Source organism: Hylobates moloch, unplaced genomic scaffold, assembly GCF_009828535.3.
Source record: "Hylobates moloch isolate HMO894 unplaced genomic scaffold, HMol_V3 SCAFFOLD_14, whole genome shotgun sequence".
Lineage (NCBI taxonomy): Eukaryota > Metazoa > Chordata > Mammalia > Primates > Hylobatidae > Hylobates > Hylobates moloch.
Genome location: NW_026652289.1, coordinates 50,660,046 through 50,677,627, shown reverse-complemented (window position 1 = coordinate 50,677,627; position 17,582 = coordinate 50,660,046). Strand labels below are relative to the sequence as shown.

General features: G+C 49.3%; 1 protein-coding gene across 1 annotated transcript; it reads left to right on the top strand.

Moving 5' to 3' along the window:
* Positions 1-5,194: 5,194 nt before the first annotated feature.
* Positions 5,195-17,542, top strand: SH2D7 (SH2 domain containing 7). The gene is made up of 6 exons (XM_032176221.2): positions 5,195-5,394; positions 6,744-6,833; positions 10,532-10,697; positions 10,987-11,199; positions 14,062-14,736; positions 16,638-17,542. The coding sequence occupies exons 1-6, from the start codon at positions 5,219-5,221 to the stop codon at positions 16,686-16,688; spliced, it is 1,371 nt and encodes a 456-aa protein (XP_032032112.1). The 5' UTR covers positions 5,195-5,218; the 3' UTR covers positions 16,689-17,542.
* Positions 17,543-17,582: the final 40 nt, after the last annotated feature.

The following is a 17,582-nucleotide window of genomic DNA, read 5'->3' as shown; positions in this document are numbered from 1 at the left end:
CTGGAGGAAAAATATTTTTACTGATATCTTTTTATATTTGTCTTTTTAAAAATTATGTTGATTTATCGTCTATTTGAATAATGAATTAAAATATATTTACTGAAGGCCAGGTATGGTGGTTCATGCCTGTAATCCCAGCACTTTGGGAGGCCAAAGCAGGTGGACCACTTGGGGTCAGGAGTTTGAGGCCAGCCTGGCCAATGTGACAAAACCCCATCTCTATTAAAAATACAAAAATTAGCCAGGTGTGGTGGTGCATGCCTGTAGTCCCACCTACTTGGGTGGCTGAGGCAAGAAAATCGCCTTCACCTGGGAGCTGGAGGTTGCATTGAGTCATGATCGTGTCCACTATACTCCATCCTAGGCAACAGAGTGAGACTATGTCTCAAAAATAAAATAAAATAAAATAATAACATAAAATAAGCCTACTGAGCATCTACTTGTGCCAAGCACTATTCTAGGTAAGGAATACAGTGGAAAATGAGGTAGACAAATTGAGAAAAAAGAAATAGGATCATCCATTCTTCACTCCCCAATATTATAGAACTAATTCAGGCCTATCAATGAAACAACTTAGAGCTATGAAAATGTAATGTGCATAGACTAACACAGGCACATGACAAGCATTTACAGAAAAGTCCACTTTGGTGTTCGATCACCAGGCTCTGCCGGCAGCACTTGGCAATGAACATGGCTTCTGCACAGGCTCAGAAAGAGAAGTGAGAGGGTCAGTGCTTGGTTAGGGCACATTCAGTGGGCCTTCATCGAAACGGCTGGGGAGACACTACCTCTGAGCAGCTTTCTGGAGAAACCTCAACCTGCTTCCTGCAAGGGGAAGCCAAGCTGAACACCTTCAGTAGTCATTTGTGGGATAATCCATTACCATCTATTTGCGCTATAGGAAAAGCAGCCTTTTGAGAGAGAAATTAGGACAGGGAAGTTTTGCTAGGGACAGGGACTTCGAATTCTGGGGACTTCCCAGTCCTGGGGATGACTTGCAGCTGTGGGTGAATCATGATGGCTACTGATATCTATTGCATGTGCACTGAGCCTCCAGGCCACTTCACTGCATAGATTAGCTCTGAGAATTCCCAAAACCTACCAGGTAGGTACTTTTTCTCCCTTCTATTTTTATAGATGAAGAAACAGACACAGTGAAGTCAGAGCCAACAAGTAAGGGAGCTGGGATTTTAAGCCAATAAGTCTGACTCCAGAGCCTGAAGCCTTCTACTCCCTCTCCCTGTATCTCTGGGCCCCAGGTGGAGAAGGAGAGCAGGACTACTGCAGTGTTCTTTCTATGTCCAGGCCTCAGCACCCAGTAGGTGACCACATGTATTGAAATGAACAATGACACAAAGAGCACCGTCAAGGACAACCTTTTCCTACCCCAACCCTTCATCATGGAGCTCACCTGGGCCTCGCCCCTCCCCAGCCCCACATTTCCACTGAGTATGGAGACCCACCTTATTTGCCTGACTTTGGAATCTGACCTCTGGCCCATAGCCATCCTGGGCTCTGCCTCCTTTTGTACATAAAGCCTTTGTCTTCTTAGGAAAATGACCAGGTTCTGCCCATAAAAGTATCCAGCCTGAAAGGAAGGTGGAGAGAGAGTGCATCATGGAAAATTATAGAAATGCATTTCTTTGTATTTGAATACTTATAGGACCTCACTTTTGGCAGCAAACTGACTCTGGGTTAGACCCCAGCATCCTTAGCCTTTTTCTGCCATGGACCTCTTTGTATGTGATGAAGCCTATGGACTTCTCAGAATAGATTTTTTTAAGTGCACAAAATAAAATACAGAGAGCAATGGAAATAAATTATATTGAAATAGGGTTTATAAAAATATTTGTGATATTACATGATATGTTGTATTGGCACATTAAATAACAAGATCCAGAGTTGGGTCTAATTACTGTAATTTTGAGGTAATGATGAGCAAAAATGATATCTCAAGAGTCTGCAACAGCTGTAGTGTAATATGAAAATATCTGTTATTTCTGTTGGTAACAAAGTAACAGGTGCTGCTAACCCTAATGAGGTTTGTTCCCAGCATCATTCACCATGGAAGGAAATGCTGAATTCAATGAAAGATAGGGAAAATCAAGATGTAATCTTCCTCCTCCCCGTCTTTCCCAATTTTTTTTTTTTTTTTGCCATAGTCTTGCTCTGTTGCCCAGGCTGGAGTGCGGTGGTGCACTCATTGCTCACTGCAGCCTCAACCTCCTGGACTCAAGCAATCCTCCCACCCCAGCTTCCTAAGTAGCTAGAACCACACGTGTACACCACCACACCTGGCTAATTTATTTTTATTTCTATTTTTTTTAGTAGAGATGGGGCCTTGCTATGTTGCCCAGGGTAGTCTTGAACTCCTGAGGTCAAGCAATCCTCCTGCCTTGGCGTCCCAAAGTGCTGGGATTATAGATGTGAGCCATCGTGCCCAGCCCCCTTTCCCATTTTAAAGAGTTCCAGTTTTTGTCAGCCCAGGCCTGGGATTTCCGTTCTGATGCCATTATATCCCTGGCTTATGTTTCTGACAGGGAAGACCAATTAGCAAGTACGCGAACGATGGTTCCTTAGGATGTCCCCTGGCAAGAGTTGACTCCTCCAGTGTCAAGGCTGGGAATTAATGGTTTATAAAACTGATGTTCCCAGTAGTAGACCCTCCAAGAACACTTACTATGTGCCTATGTGCTTGTCCTTGTGAGAAAAGCACTATCTGTAGTATTTCATCCCATCCCCAGGTGAGCTAAGTATGGTTACCCTTTTCACAGATGTGGAAAATGTGGCTGAGAGATGAGAAAGAGCTCAGGAGATCGAGACCATCCTGGCTAACACAGTGAAACCCCGTCTCTACTAAAAATACAAAAAATTAGCTGGGCGTGGTGGCGGGTGCCTGTAGTCCCAGCTACTCAGGAGGCTGAGGCAGGAAAATCGCTTGGACCCTGGAGGCAGAGGTTGCAGTGAACAGAGATCGTGCCACTGCATTCCAGCCTGGGTGACAGGGCGAGACTCTGTCTCTAAATAAATAAATAAATAAATAAAAGAGATGACAAAGAGCTGCCCAGATTGAGGTCACAGGTTTGCCTCATGCCCTTGCGTGTTCTCTAAATTATAAGCCTCACACACACCCTCACAGGCATTTTTATCTTGATTTCAGATAACCCATGATGATGTTGTAATAATAATAATTATAATTATCAACAGGAGCGGACCTTCTGTATTTCAGAATCTTGCATCACCACCACCACCATCATCATCATCATCATCATCATCATCATCAAATTAATAGCTAATCCTAGTTGCTGTGTTATTCCACACGCTTTTCTAAGGATTTAACTCATCTAACCTTCCTAACAGCAGGACAAGTTAGATCATTTGGTTAAGGTCATATAGCTAGTATGCTGGAATTTGAACCAAGGAAATCTGGCTGTAACACTCTCATTTTTTTAAACTTTTTTATTGAAGTAGAACATAGACATAGAAAAATGCATAAACCATGAGTGCAGAGCCAGTGAATCTTCATACAGTGAGCACTCTCACTCAAGGCACTCAATCCACACTCACTCAACCCACCAACCAGATCAAGAAATAGAACACTGTCAGCACCAGCTGTTTTCGCTCACCACCCAGTCCCCAAGGTAACCACTATCTTAACTTCTATCGCCATTGATTAGTTCTGCCTTTTTCTTTTTAGATACAGGGTCTCACTATGTTGCCCAGGCTGGCCATGAACTCCTGGCCTCAAGTGATCCTCCCACCTTGCCCTCCCAAAGTGCTGGGATTACAGGTCTGGCCTCAAGGAAAAATGAAACCAAGCATCTCTGTCTTACTGTGGAATGAGTTAGACAGAGATAGTTATATATCAAGTGCTTTAAGCAGGGGAAATGACAACAAATCACTTCAGTCATATTGTAACAGTACCTGCATCCTATTTTTGAACTTATATAAATGCCCCTTCATTATCAACCATTATGCCCCCTCACTTAGTCCTCATAACAACCCTAGAATCTAGAAAATAGCTTTGCCTCATGCCCATTTTACAGATGAGGAAATTGAGTTCTCTGCAACAATTTAGTAAGTTTCTTGAGACCCCATGTCAGTCTCAGCTACTTGCCCAGGGTGTTCTCACGTCAGTGTGTGGTGGAAGTGGAAGTCTCACCAAGATCCTTGAGGCTGACTGCACCATCTGCTGCCTCACCATCCACCCAGCCTGGATTTCTGCTGGGAAACTCAGAAACACATTAGATACTCAGGGATGTTTGTGTGAACAAATGGTCCCATTGCCCTAACTGCTCCAAAGCTTCCTACCAGAGGCCTATCCCTGCCTTTCCAGGGGACCCATCTATTCCAAAGTCCCCTCTCTGTTAAAACAACATGAGCTTCTGGTTGTTCTTCAAAATCTGCAACAAAGTCCCACATCTTCGTCTTTGCACGTGCTTTCCCCCTGCTGACAAGAGTCCACTCCCCCAGGTGCCTGCTTGGCTTCCTCCTTCACTGTTCCAGTGTCACCTCCTGGACAAGGCTGACCTCGACCCCTGACTCTGTTTCTGCATAATGCAGCCCATGTGCTGTCTTGTTCTTCTGCCTTTGTCTTGGAGTGCTTATTCCATTTGACTCTATATTCTACATATATATTTGTTTGTCTCCCTCTAGAATGTATGTTCCATGAGGGCAAAGTGCTGTTTTATTCACTGCTTTATTCCCAGGGCCCAGATTTACATGGCACACAGTAGGGACTCAATAAATCTTGAGTGGAAGGAAGACTTAGTTAGCACAGAACTTCTCCATCAAAATAAAAATAGCCTCCACGAAGGCAGGATACCTAGAATTTAAATCCACTGCTTTGCTCCCAGGGGCAGTGCTGTGGACTTTTGCCAGGGTCTGGTCTTTAGTTGTGACAAAGACCGGAGGTTGTGGAGAACGGGGCCAAAACCAGTGAGGTAGCTTATCTGCTGGCCAGGAAGCCACGGAGGGCCTTCCCTACCCCTCTCAGGCTGCTACGGTGATTGTTCCCCCATGTCTGCAGCCAGCCAAGGTGCCCCACCCCAAAGCATCAGAGGAGAGAACCAGCCACCAGCCCAGAGGTGACAATAGGGCTGCTGTGTGCTGTGGGCCCTTGGGTAGGGCATGGGCTCAGGCAAATGAGCCAGAGCACACGCAGATATAGAGGCATGTGCACTGGCTGCTCTCTGCTTCCACTCCGGTGCTTGCCAACATGGAGGACAGCCTAAAGCAGCTCAGCCTGGGGAGGGATCCTGAGGGGGCAGGGGACAGCCAGGCCCTGGCTGAGCTCCAGGAGCTTGCCCTGAAGTGGTTCATGGAGACACAGGCCCCCTTCATTCTGCAGAATGGTGCTCTGCCTCCCTGGTTTCATGGATTCATCACCCGCAAGTAAGGCTGCTTCTGCCCACAGGTCCCTCATAGCCCACAGCCCCTTGGGGCTGAGAAAATCGTCTGGGAACTCTGGATCAGACTGGTCCCCGTCCTTTCCCTGGGCTAGGCAGGGGCCTTTGGAGGCGGGGGGCAGGGGAACAGACTGAGGAGCGCCACGTCCTCTGGTGGTGGCTTCTGTAGGCAGAGTCGGGGAGGGCAATGGCCTCTACTTTAGTACAAGTTGAGGATGGCTGGGGCTGCAAGGCTGCCAGAGGACAGAAAGAGGGCCAGGCCCTGACTTGATGAGTAACTACGGGATCATATCTTTTATCGTCCAAACCGGAACACTATTAGTAACTAAGCTAGGAGAACCGTCGTAAATGGGGCCATCCCAGGCAAACCTGGATGCACGGTTACCCTAGGTGTAAAGGACAAGATACAGGTTTGGCTTTCTATTTGGACTGGGTCTCCAAGCAGCCAAAACACCTGATGAAGGAATGACAAATCCAGCCAGTCCTTGGGTCCTGGCACAGCACCTGCACAGAGCCAGGGCCAGCTTTATGGGCACTGACTCGTACAACAGCACAGGGTCAAAAGGGCTCCACATTTGGTTTAATGCTCTGCTGTCACTGTCTGGAAATTCTAAATCATTTTGAATCAGGGGCTCCATGTTTTCATTTAGCACCTGGCCCTGCAAATGATTTAGCTGCATAGAGCAGGCACTCAGTATTTGGTGAGTAACTGAGTGCGGGAATACGTATCTGGTCTGTGTACTGCCAAACCACAAGACGGCTGGAACTTTTCACCATGCCTCCGAAATATTTGGCACCATGTGGAAAATCTCCGTACCTGCTGGGGATTGAAGGGGACAGGAAGAGGAATGAGTTCCTTTTAGCTGCTTCAGACACAGCAGCATCTTCTCCCTGCAGAAGCTCGTGTGTAGTGCACATCCTGCAGCACTGTACACAGTGGTTCTGAGGGAGGGACTCCCCACTAAACCTCAACATCTCCAGCTGTGTGGATTTATTCTTGCTACACAACCATCCAGGTGGAGAGTGGGTGGCCAGGGTCAGCAACCAACGTGCCTGCTAGTGAGGCTGCAGTGGGGAGTTGGGGGGTGCATATGGCTTCAGACCCTGACCCAGTCCCAGACAGTCTTGAACTTAATCATTTGGGCCCAGATAGACCACATGCTGAGCCCTGACAGGCCACAGACACATCCACAGGTCTGAGTGGCTCCTCTATAAAGGGTTGGAGGTCTGGAACCCAAAGGCATGGCCAGCAGGGATTCCAAGACAGGCCTAAGTCAGGCTGCACCTGCTGCCATTAGGGCACAGACCCCAGCTAATGGTATGTCCTCTGCCCAGGCAGACGGAGCAGCTACTCAGGGACAAAGCTCTTGGTTCCTTCCTCATCCGCCTCAGTGACCGAGCCACTGGCTACATCTTGTCCTACAGGTAAGAGGGGAAGCCCTCTGGGCAAGCAAGCTCATCCTAACATAACCTAGCCTTGCAGATTAGTGCAGAGGTCCCACTGGCCCAAATTGCCTAGATTTCCCTGGGTCCTGACTCCTGACTCCCTCGTTCATCCATCACATGCTCAGCAGACACTTCCTGAGCAGCACTGGCCTTATGCTAGGGATGAAGCCATGGCCTTCAAAGGAGGTGAGTGGGGTTCAGGGGAGGCTTCACAGAGGCGAACTTTGAGCCTAGGATAGAAGGAAGAATACAAGTTGCTAGGCAGAAAGGAGGGTGTGGTTGGGGTTTAGGAGGGCATCTCTGGTAGATGGAACGCCATGTGCAAAAATACAGAGGCATGAAAGACAAAGGTGCTGGGGAAGCTGCAGGTTGCTGGGTGCAGCAGAACACTTGGTTCCTTTGGAGGAATGCCTGGAAGGGAGGGTGGAAAAAGTTTAGAATGGCCTTGGATGCCTGGCTAAGTCTGTAGACCATGAAGGATGATCTGGTTCAATATATTTGCATAGGTCCTTTAGGCAGCCTATGGAGAGAGGATTGGAAGTCAGAGCTGGAGGTGTGGGGGCATTGGGGACTCCTGCAATTGCCTGGATGTGAGATAATGAGGTCTGGGCTAGGGTAGGCCAGTGGGGATAGAGAGGAGACAAGGTAGTGAGGACAAAGGCAGAGATGGTGATGTCAGATCTTGTCCCAAGAGTAGGTCCATCAGGACAGGGAATTCAGAGGAGGTAAGAAGGCTTCCCTCAGTAGGGAGGGAGGCCAAGACTCCAGAGTAAACTTAAAAAGCTTCAGATTCTGATTCAAAATTGTCATATATTCAGACTGCCCCAGTTCAAACCCTTACCTTGAGCAAGTTACTTTGCTTCTCTGTTCCCCCGTTTCCTCATCTGTAAAATGGGAATATGATAGTACCTGCTTCATAGGCTTGATGAAAGTATGCAATCAGTTGATACAGTTTAAAACTGTTTAGCACAATGCATACAATGTAGTAAGGACTTTTAATAAATGTTAATCATTGTTAAAATATTTTTATTCTATGTGCCAGACACTGTGCTAGGCATTTTGAAATATACTAACTCAGTAGTTTTCAAATGTCTTTTGAGCTTTGGGGGTTTTTTATCTTCTTTTGTTTTGTTTCTTCCCAAATGAGATCTTAGGGAGAATACTAACTTATAAAAGAGACCAAAGTGGGACCGCTCAAAGGTTTACAAATAGAAAAATGAACAGAAGAGAGTCCCAGAACAGTCCCAAATGTTACCAGATTTACAGCAGAGGCATCACTGCAATTCCATGGGGAAAGGCTTGTTTGTTCAATAATTGGTGCAGGAGCAATTGGATATCTAAATGGAAAACAATTACTGCTACCTCATACCATACATGAAAATTAATTAATTCTAGATGGATCGTAGATCCAAGAAAGAAAAGCAAAACAATACCATTTCTAGAAGAAAACAGGAAAACATTGTCATAGGTAAATGAAAATGCCTTTGAAAATGAAAGGCCAAGATTTTTTAAACAGGACACAAAAAGCACTAATCTTAAAAGAGTGATGAATTTGATTTCCTTAAAATTAAAAATTTTTAAAAATTTATTTATTTATTTATTTGAGACAGAGTCTCGCTCTCTCGCCCTGGCCGGAGCGCAGCGGCGCGATCTCTGCTCACTGCCACCTTTGCCTCCTGGGTTCAAGCAATTCTCCTGTCTCAGCCTCCCGACTAGCTGGGACTACAGGCACACACCACCACACCCAGCTAATTTTTGTGTTTTTAGTAGAGACGGGGTTTCACCATATTGGTCAGGCAGGTCTCGATCTCCTGACCTTGGGTGACCCACCTGCCTCAGCCTCCCAAAGTGCTGGGATTACAGGCGTGAGCCACTGCACCTAGCCAAAATTAAGAATTTTTATAATTCTTATAAAAAGATATTATTAAGAGCAGAAAAAGGTCAGGGTGCAGTCTTGAAGAAGTTATCTATTAGAATACAAATATCTAACAAAGGACTCAAATCCAGAATATATAAAGAACTCCTACAAATAAATAAGACAAAAACAGATAATTCAATAAATAAAAGCAAAAGAACTGGCAGGCACTTTACCAAAAAGAAAAACCCAGAAGGCCTGTAAGCATATGAAAACATGTTCAGCATCATTAGCTATCAGGGAAACACAAATTAAAGCCACAATGGATGGCTATAATGGAAAGAGAATATGTGGAACAACTGGAGCTCTCATACATTGCAATACTTTTATTTTAATTTATTTTTGAGATGGATTTTCACTCTTGTCGTCCAGCTGGAGTGCAATGGCACTATTTCGGCCCACCGCAACCTCCACCTCCAGGGTTCAAGCAATTCTCCTACCTCAGCCTCCCGAGTAGCTGGGATTACAGGCAACCACCATGACACCGGCTATTTTTTTTTTTTAATTTTTAGTAGAGATAGGGTTTCACCATATTGATCAAGCTGGTCTTGAACTCCTGACCTCAAGTGATTTGCCTGCCTCGGCCTCTCAAAGTGCTGGGATTACAGGCTTGAGCCACCGTGCCCGGCCCATTGCAATAATTTTAGAAAGCAATTTGGCATGATTTACTAAAGCCAAACACAGGTGTACCCTTGACCCATCAACTCTACTCCTTGGTATATTCTCATCAGAAATGAGTACATATTCACCGAAAGATATGTACAAGAATACTTAAAGCAGCTTTATTTATAACAGCCCAAATCTGGAAACAACCTAAATGTCTATCATCAGAATAGGTACATGGTGGATTTTTCATTAACTAGAATACTACATATAAATGAGAAAAAAAAAAAAGAAACTAATTCTACTTGGACATGAATCAATCTCCAAGATATAATGTTGAGTGAAATGTGCTAGACACAAACGAGAAGTATTATAGAAGTTCTCTAATGGGCAAGACTAATCTATGCTGATAGGCATCAGAATGGTGGCTACCTTTGGGGGGCATTGACTGGACGGGAGCGCAAGTAGGTCTTCTGGGGGCTGGAAAGGTTTTATATCTTGATCTGAGTGGCAGTTATGTGGGAGGGTTCCTATGTGGAAATTCATCAGGCTGCACATTTATGATGTATGCACATCATTGTGTAGAAGTTATTCTTCTAGGAAAAAGGAAGATGAAGAGGGTGGGATTTTAGGGTGGGACTTTACAGGCTGAAGAGGGAGTGGGAGCTGGAGCTCCATCATTGCAGCAGGGTGGGGAGTAGGGTGAGGTTGAGTTGTACAGGTGCAGGGTTGGATCCTGTCTTTATTTAAAACTTTGGTGTTTTGTTCATTGTGGATTTTTTTCATATATTTTGATTTTCTAAAATACTGCATTATTAGTTTTCTTGATTGAGTTTTTTGGTGCCCCTTTAAATTTCGCACCCAAGATGAGTGCCTCACTTGCCTCACTCCAGTTGCAGCTGTGCCCTCCCTGACTCCACCAGAGCAGGCTTAGGTACTTCCCAGGATCCCAGGGCTCCATGGTTTGAAAACCTCTCGGTAGCTTCCTGACGAACACACCATGGCTCCAAGTGGGGTACAATGGCCCCAGGTCAGGCAGGTCTGTTCTGGATCAAGAGCTGGGACCCCTCTCCTGCACCCAGGCACAGAGTTCAGACCCTGGGCCAAGGCTGGGCTGCCTGTGACCAGCAGCCCCAGACCACAAGCACTTGTGTTGCAGGGGCAGCGATCGCTGCCGACATTTTGTCATCAACCAGCTTCGAAACCGGCGTTACATCATCTCAGGGGACACCCAGAGCCACAGCACCCTGGCTGAGCTTGTGCGCCATTACCAGGAGGCACAGCTTGAGCCCTTCGAAGAGACGCTGACTGCTGCCTGCCCCCGGGTAGGCGCCCCACTTCCCCAGGGTGAGGGTGGCAGGGCAGGGAGCCCAGGCCTGGGGTATCCATCACTCAGGCATACTCCTTTTCAAGCCCTCCCTATTTACTATCATCCAGGGGCACTCGGTGTGGGGTCATGATCCCTATTGGAAAAAGGGAGACTGTGGCGATGTCTTACCTGAGGTCAGGGACCTGGTGGGAATGTTGCAGTCTCTTACCAGCAGTTTCAGGCAGGCAGCTGGAGACTGGCTGGGCATGTGTGACCACACGCCTGCTGTATCCCCATACCCCCAGCCAGAGGACAATGATCTGTATGATGCCATCACCCGGGGCCTCCACCAGCCCATCATGGACCCAGAAAACCCACCTGCCACGGCATCCCCACCAGTGGTCCCAGACAAGGCCGCCAGCCCCTGCTCTTCTCCAAAGCCCCAGGTCTCCTTCCTCCATGCACAGAAGAGCCTGGATGTGAGTCCCTGGAACCTCTCCCAGGAGGAAAGCATGGAGGTGAGGAGCATTATGGGCCACCTAGAGTCAGGGTTGCCAGACCAGGGCTGTGGGTGCCGTGCTGCCAGTCAGATCCTGAGGCCAGGCCAGCCACTCCCTCCGGCTGTGGAGGGTAAGCCAGGCCCAGAGGTGCAGACCCAGCTTGGAATCACCCAGGGTTCACCCGTGCCATGGCCTGCCGCTGGCCAGTTAGATTTGGTTCAAGCCTTGGCTTGGCCAGAGTCTCGCTCTGTCGCCCAGGCTGGAGTGCAGTGGCGCAATCTCGGCTCACTGCAAGCTCTGCCTCCCGGAGTTCACGCCATTCTCCTGCCTCAGCCTCTCCGAGTAGCTGGGACTACAGGCGCCCGCCACCACGCCCGGCTAATTTTTTGTATTTTTAGTAGAGACGGGGTTTCACCGTGGTCTCGATCTCCTGACCTCATGATCCGCCCACCTCGGCCTCCCAAAGTGCTGGGATTACAAGCGTGAGCCACCGCGCCCGGCCGACTTGGCCATTTTCTAGCGATGTGGCTTTAGGCGAGTCACATAATTTCTCTGAGCCTCAGTTTACCATGCCTGAGGTTCTTGTGAAGCTTGAATGAGAAAATGGACATAAAATGCCTGAACATCCCTTAGTAAGCTGTAGCATGGGGTGCCTGTGAGTCAATTTTTTTTTTTTTTTTTTTTGAGACAGAGTCTCTCTCTGTTGCCCAGGCTGGAGTGCAGTGGCGCAATCTCGGCTCACTGCAAGCTCCACCTCCTGGGTTCACGCCATTCTCCTGCCTCAGCCTCTCCGAGTAGCTGGGACTACAGGCGCCCGCCACCATGCCCGGCTTGTATTTTGGTGAGGGTTTCACCGTGGTCTCGACTCTGACCTCGTGATCCGCCTGGGATTACAAGCGTGAGCCACCGCGCCCGGCCAACCTGTGAGTCAATATTTTATTCTCCGTAGCAGCACCCCATGGACTCAGAAAGATTTTTTTTTCTTTTTTCTTTTTTTTTTTGAGACAGAGTCTTGCTGCGATGCCCAGGTTGGAGTGCAATGGTGCAATCTCGGCTCACTGCAATCTCCGCCCTCTCATGGGTTCAAGTGATTCTCCTGCCTCAGCCTCCTGAGGAGCTGGGATTACAGGCACCTGCCACCACACCCGGCTAATTTTTGTATTTTTAGTAGCAACAGGGTTTCAACATATTGGCCAGGCTGGTCTTGAACTCTTGACCTCAAGTGATCCGCCTGCCTTGGCTAAAGTGCTGGGATTACAGGCATGAGCCACTGTGCCCAGCCATTTTTATTTTTATTTTTGAGACAGAGTCTCGCTCTGTTACCCAGACTAGAGGGCAGTGGCACCATCTCGGCTCACTGCAATCTCTGTATCCTAGATCCAAGTGATTACCCCTGCCTCAGCCTCCTGAGTAGCTGGGATTACTTACAGGTGCACGCCACCATGCCTGGCTAATGTTTTTTTTGTTTTGTTTTGTTTTTTTGTATTTTTAGTAGAGACGGGTTTTCGCCATGTTGGCCAGGCTGGTCTCGAACTCTTGACTTCAGGTGATCCGCCTGCCTCAGCCTCCCAAAGTGCTAGGATTACAAGCGTGAGCCACCGCGCCTGGCCGAAAGATTTTTCTTTATATCAGATCGCAGCATGCCAATGGCTTCTTCTTATATTTAGAATAAAACCTAAACACTTCACCGGGGCCCACAAGAGCCTCACCAGATGCCCTGCTACCCTCTGTTTCTTCACTGCAGGCTTCAGTGAGGCCTTTTCTCTGCCTTCTTTGGCCTTCTAGATCATCCTTGAACATGCCAACCTTGCTCCCACCTCAGGGCCTCTGTACTGGCTCTACCATCTGCCTGCAATGCTCTTCCTACAAGATATCTGCATGGCTTACACTCTAACTGCATTCCATTCTCTTCTTAAATATCACCTCCTCAGAAAGGCCCACCTACATGACAGAAAATGTTGCCTTCCCCACCTGCCATTCTCCCTATCCCATGACCCTGCTTCGTTCTTTGTAGCACTGATCATGCCCCCACACTCCATTGTCTTGTGATATATTCGCCCATCATATAGCACATCAAACCATATTGTGCTACACAGTGCAGCAGTATGCTGCCCATCTCCCAGATTAGAATATAAACTCCCAAGAGTTAGTCTTGCTCACCAGAGTCCTTTGCACCTAGGACACTGTCTGGCACATAGTTGGCAAATATTTGTCAAATGAGTGATGGACTTGGAAATGGGCCATTCCGAAGGGAAATGCAGCAGTGAGTGGGTTTGGGGCCACTGAGGGACCAGTGGACCACAATGAAAGTGGGAGGAGCAGGGGAGGGGAAAGTTGGGTGGGAGGTAGTGCTGGTGACCCAAGGCCTTGAATGCCAAAGTAAAGTACGAGTCCTAGGCCGGGTGTGGTGGCTCACACCTGTAATCCCAGCACTTTGGAAGGCCGAGACGGGTGGATCACCTGAGGTCAGGAGTTTGAGACAAGACTGGACAACTTGGGGAAAACCTGTCTCTGCAAAAATACAAAAATTACCTGGGCATGATGGTGGTAGCCTGTAATACCAGCTACTCGGGAGGCTGAGGCAAGAGAAGAGCTTGAACCCGGGAGGCTGAGGTTGCAATGAGCTGAGATTGTGCCACTGCACTATAGCCTGGGTGACAGAGCAAGACGCCATCTCAAAAAACAAACAAACAAAAAGAACAAGTCCTAGAGCATGAGCGCTGGAAGGGACCCTGAGTGTCATGTATCCAACCCTTGCATGTACAGGCAGGAAGACTATAGCCAAGACAGGGGGCCTCGGCTTATCTGAGAGAGTTTTTACTGGAGGGCATCTTAGTGATGGGCTGCCCCTTAAGAGTTTCTCTGTCCCTGTGTCTCCAGGCTTCCATCAGAGTGTCCCCACTCCCTGAGAGGAGTTCCTCCCTCCTGGAAGAGTCTTTTGGAGGCCCCAATGACATCATCTATGCAGACCTGAGGAAGATGAACCAGGCACAGCTAGGCTTGGGCACAGAGGGGTCCGGCAGGCCTGGGCCAGTTCCAGCTGGCAGCCAGGCCTACTCCCCAGGCAGGCAGGCCCAAAGGAGACTCTCAGATGGAGAACAGAATAGGCCTGATGGCCTGGTGCCTGCCCTCTCTGGGGTGAGCCCAGACCAGGGTCCCACAGAGTCTCCCACTTCCTGGGGGTGTTCTGATGCCATGGGATCCCTGGGGGCTACCTGGAGGCAGGAGTTTCCAAAGCTGAGCCAAGAGGCTCAGCCCTGCTCCCAGGACAGCTCTGCAGATATCTATGAGTTCATCGGGACAGAAGGCCTCCTGCAAGAGGCCAGGGACACACCAGACCAAGAAGGCAGTACCTATGAGCAGATCCCAGCTTGCTGGAGTGGCCCAGCCAGGGCCCCACATCCTGGGGCCAGTCCCACATATAGCCCATGGGTCCATGGGCCCATGGACCATGGCTACAAGAGGATCTCAGGGACCCCAGGGCTCTCAGAGCCTGGGAACACCTATGAGCAGATCCCAGCAACCAAGAGCAAGGAGACTGGATGGACACACAAGGTGAGCTCCATGATGGGGTGGGGCGGCTCCCGGCCCTTAGAAGGCACCTGGTGGTAGGAGACAACCTGTAGCCCCCAGGCATAGGCAGGTCAGGTCACCGCCACTGCCTGGAAATACACAGAATTTTCCAGCCCTAACATCTGCCTGGAAGTGGTGGTGGTAGTGGTGGTGGGAGAGGCAGCTGCTAGATTTGGGTGTAATACGGGGGCTTCCAGGCCCTTCTAAGGGCATTCTCTACAGCAGATCAGGGTTCCTGTCCCCTCCCTCTCAGCCTCTGCAGGGGTCTTAGTGCCTCTGGGAGCAGGAGAATGGCCCCTTTCCTCCTACTCCCTTGTCTTGTAGCTTTGGGCAAGACAAATTCCAGGACAACCAGTTAAATCTGAATTACAGATAAACAACAAATATTTTTGACGCTGGGCATGGTGGCTCATGTCTGTAATCCTAGCCCTTTGGGAGGCTCAGGCAGGTGGATTACTTGAGCTTGGGAGTTTGAGACCAGCCTGGGCAACATGGCAAAATCCCATCTCTATGAAAAAATACAAAAAATTGCCAGGCGTGGTGGCCTGTAGTCTCAGCTACTTGGGGGGCAGAAGCAGGAGGATCGCTTGAACCTGGGAGGTTAAAGTTGCAATGAGTCAAGATTGCACCACTGCACTCCAGGCTGGGAGACAAAGTGAGACCCTGTTTAAAAAAACAAACAAAAAACCAAACAAAACCAAAAAACCATTTTAAAGTATGTCTTAAATACCACAATTATTCCTTTGTTTATCCGAAATTTAAATTTAACTGGGCATCTATATTCTTGTTTAGCAAACCCACCCAGGACCTCCATTTCCTCATCTGTAAAATGGGCTGATCCTCTGCTTGTCTCCAGGGGTAGGTGCCCAGAGGATAATGCTAGATATCCTCTCCTGCTCAGGACACAGCCCAGAGAGGGCTCTTGATGAACAGAACTATTATTCTGAGGATCTCTGGGGTGGTGGTGGTGGTGGTAGTGGTGGTGGTGGTGTTGGTGGGAGAGGCAGCTGCTAGATTTGGGTGTAAGCTGGGGGCTTCCAGGACCTTCTAAGGGCTTTCTCTGCAGCAGACCAGGGGTCCTTTCCCCTCCCTCTCAGCTTCTGCAGGGGTCTGATAAGTAAGGAGGAGAGGGGACCAGGAGTGTGGAGAGCGGTGGCCAGGAGTGGGGCTGGTCCAGGGTTCTCAGGGAGGCAGATGAACTCTCTGGAGCCCTCGGTCCCAACTACACTCTGCCTATACCCAGAGACAATAAAACCTGGGAGTCCCTTCCCATGGGCAAGTCCTCTGATCTCAGTCAGACACACGCGGATCTTCCTGCCCGGGCTCCTGGTGGAAAGATCTTCCCGGGAAGTGCTGACGGCTCCTCCCTCAGGGCAGGGCTGTGCCCACACACCCCATGGATAGCAGTCTTTGACTCTCCAGGGACCACAGACCCGGCAGTGGAGACCCTCAGAAGCCACATCCCATGTCTGCTCTTTCCCCATGGCTGCCCCATGCCCTCTCTTATCTCTGTGGGCCTGGGTACAGCCTCACCCCACCCTACCTCGGACACCAGTGCATCCTGAGGCCCCCAGCTGCAGGTCAGGGGAGACCAGGGCACTCCGGGGGGGGAGGTAAGGTGAGGCCCACCACTCTTTCTACCCTCCTCCTTCCCCTTCTCTCCTTAGCCAGAAGAGGGTGAACCCTGCATCTGAAATTGGGGAGCTAAAGGTGGGATTTCCGGCACTGGGAGAGGCTTGTGGAATCAACCATCAGAATTCCAACCTGGCCTCATGTCCTGGGCTTGGGCCCCCAACCCAAGGTCCATGAGGGGTCCTCGGAGCCTGGGTCTTTCCCTCCCTGTCCAGCCACCCCAGGCCCCAGTATCTCCTCCTTCCTTGCAGCCTGACAAGCTTCGGAGGCTTTTCTTCATGTACAGGAAGCACAAATTCTGAGGGCCTGGCATCCGGCAGCCTACCAGTGGGTTTCCTGGTACCCAGGCCATGCCAGGGGTTATCGCAAAGGCCTCAGCTCACTTGAAGGCACCCTTTGGATCTTGAGACTCATCCAGCCTGCTACAGAACTAGGCTCTGAGACAGCCGAGGTGCCTGCCTGAGAGCAGGTGGAAGAGGACCTTGCAGGTGCCTGCAGCTCCTGGCTATGTCCTGCTTTCCTTGTGCCTCCCATCCATGCACAGGAGGGAATCAAGGCTGGAGAGGAATGAGACTGGCCAAAGGTAGGGGTAACCACCCCCATTTCCCAGATGAGCATGCTGAGGCCCAGGCAGACTGACTGAACCTGCCTTCCACTACTGAGCACTTACCGAATGTGTGGCAGGCTGTGTGCTAGGACAGACACCTTTCTAACTGGCCAAGTGACATCATGCAATTGCTACTGAGAACAAAACCAGTTCCCCTCCTTGTGGCCCCATCAGTGAAAAGGAGGGGAGGGCCAGAAGCCACATCCTCTGCTTCAGGCCTGTTCACTCCAGCTGTGCCCTCAGGTCAGGCTGGCTCTTCCTGGAGCTCTGTCCCTCAGGAAACTTCCTGTTTTGTGTGTCACTTCCTTTCCTATCCACATGTCCCCTTCTCTATAAGGGTGGACAACTGGCTTGCTGCCCCGCTCCCAACTACCCCCAGGCCTGGAATGCAGAAAACAGGACTGATCATCTCCAGAGAGAACACCATAGGTGCCCCTCCTCCCTGCCCTCACCCTGGGCAGAGCTGGCTCAGGTCGCATTTGTGGGAAATCTACCCTTAGTGACCACTTGGCTATGCAGCTTTTCCTGAAATATAGGCCTGTAAGAGTCCCTCCCTCCTTGGGGGTTTAAGGATTGAGACTGAAGCAAC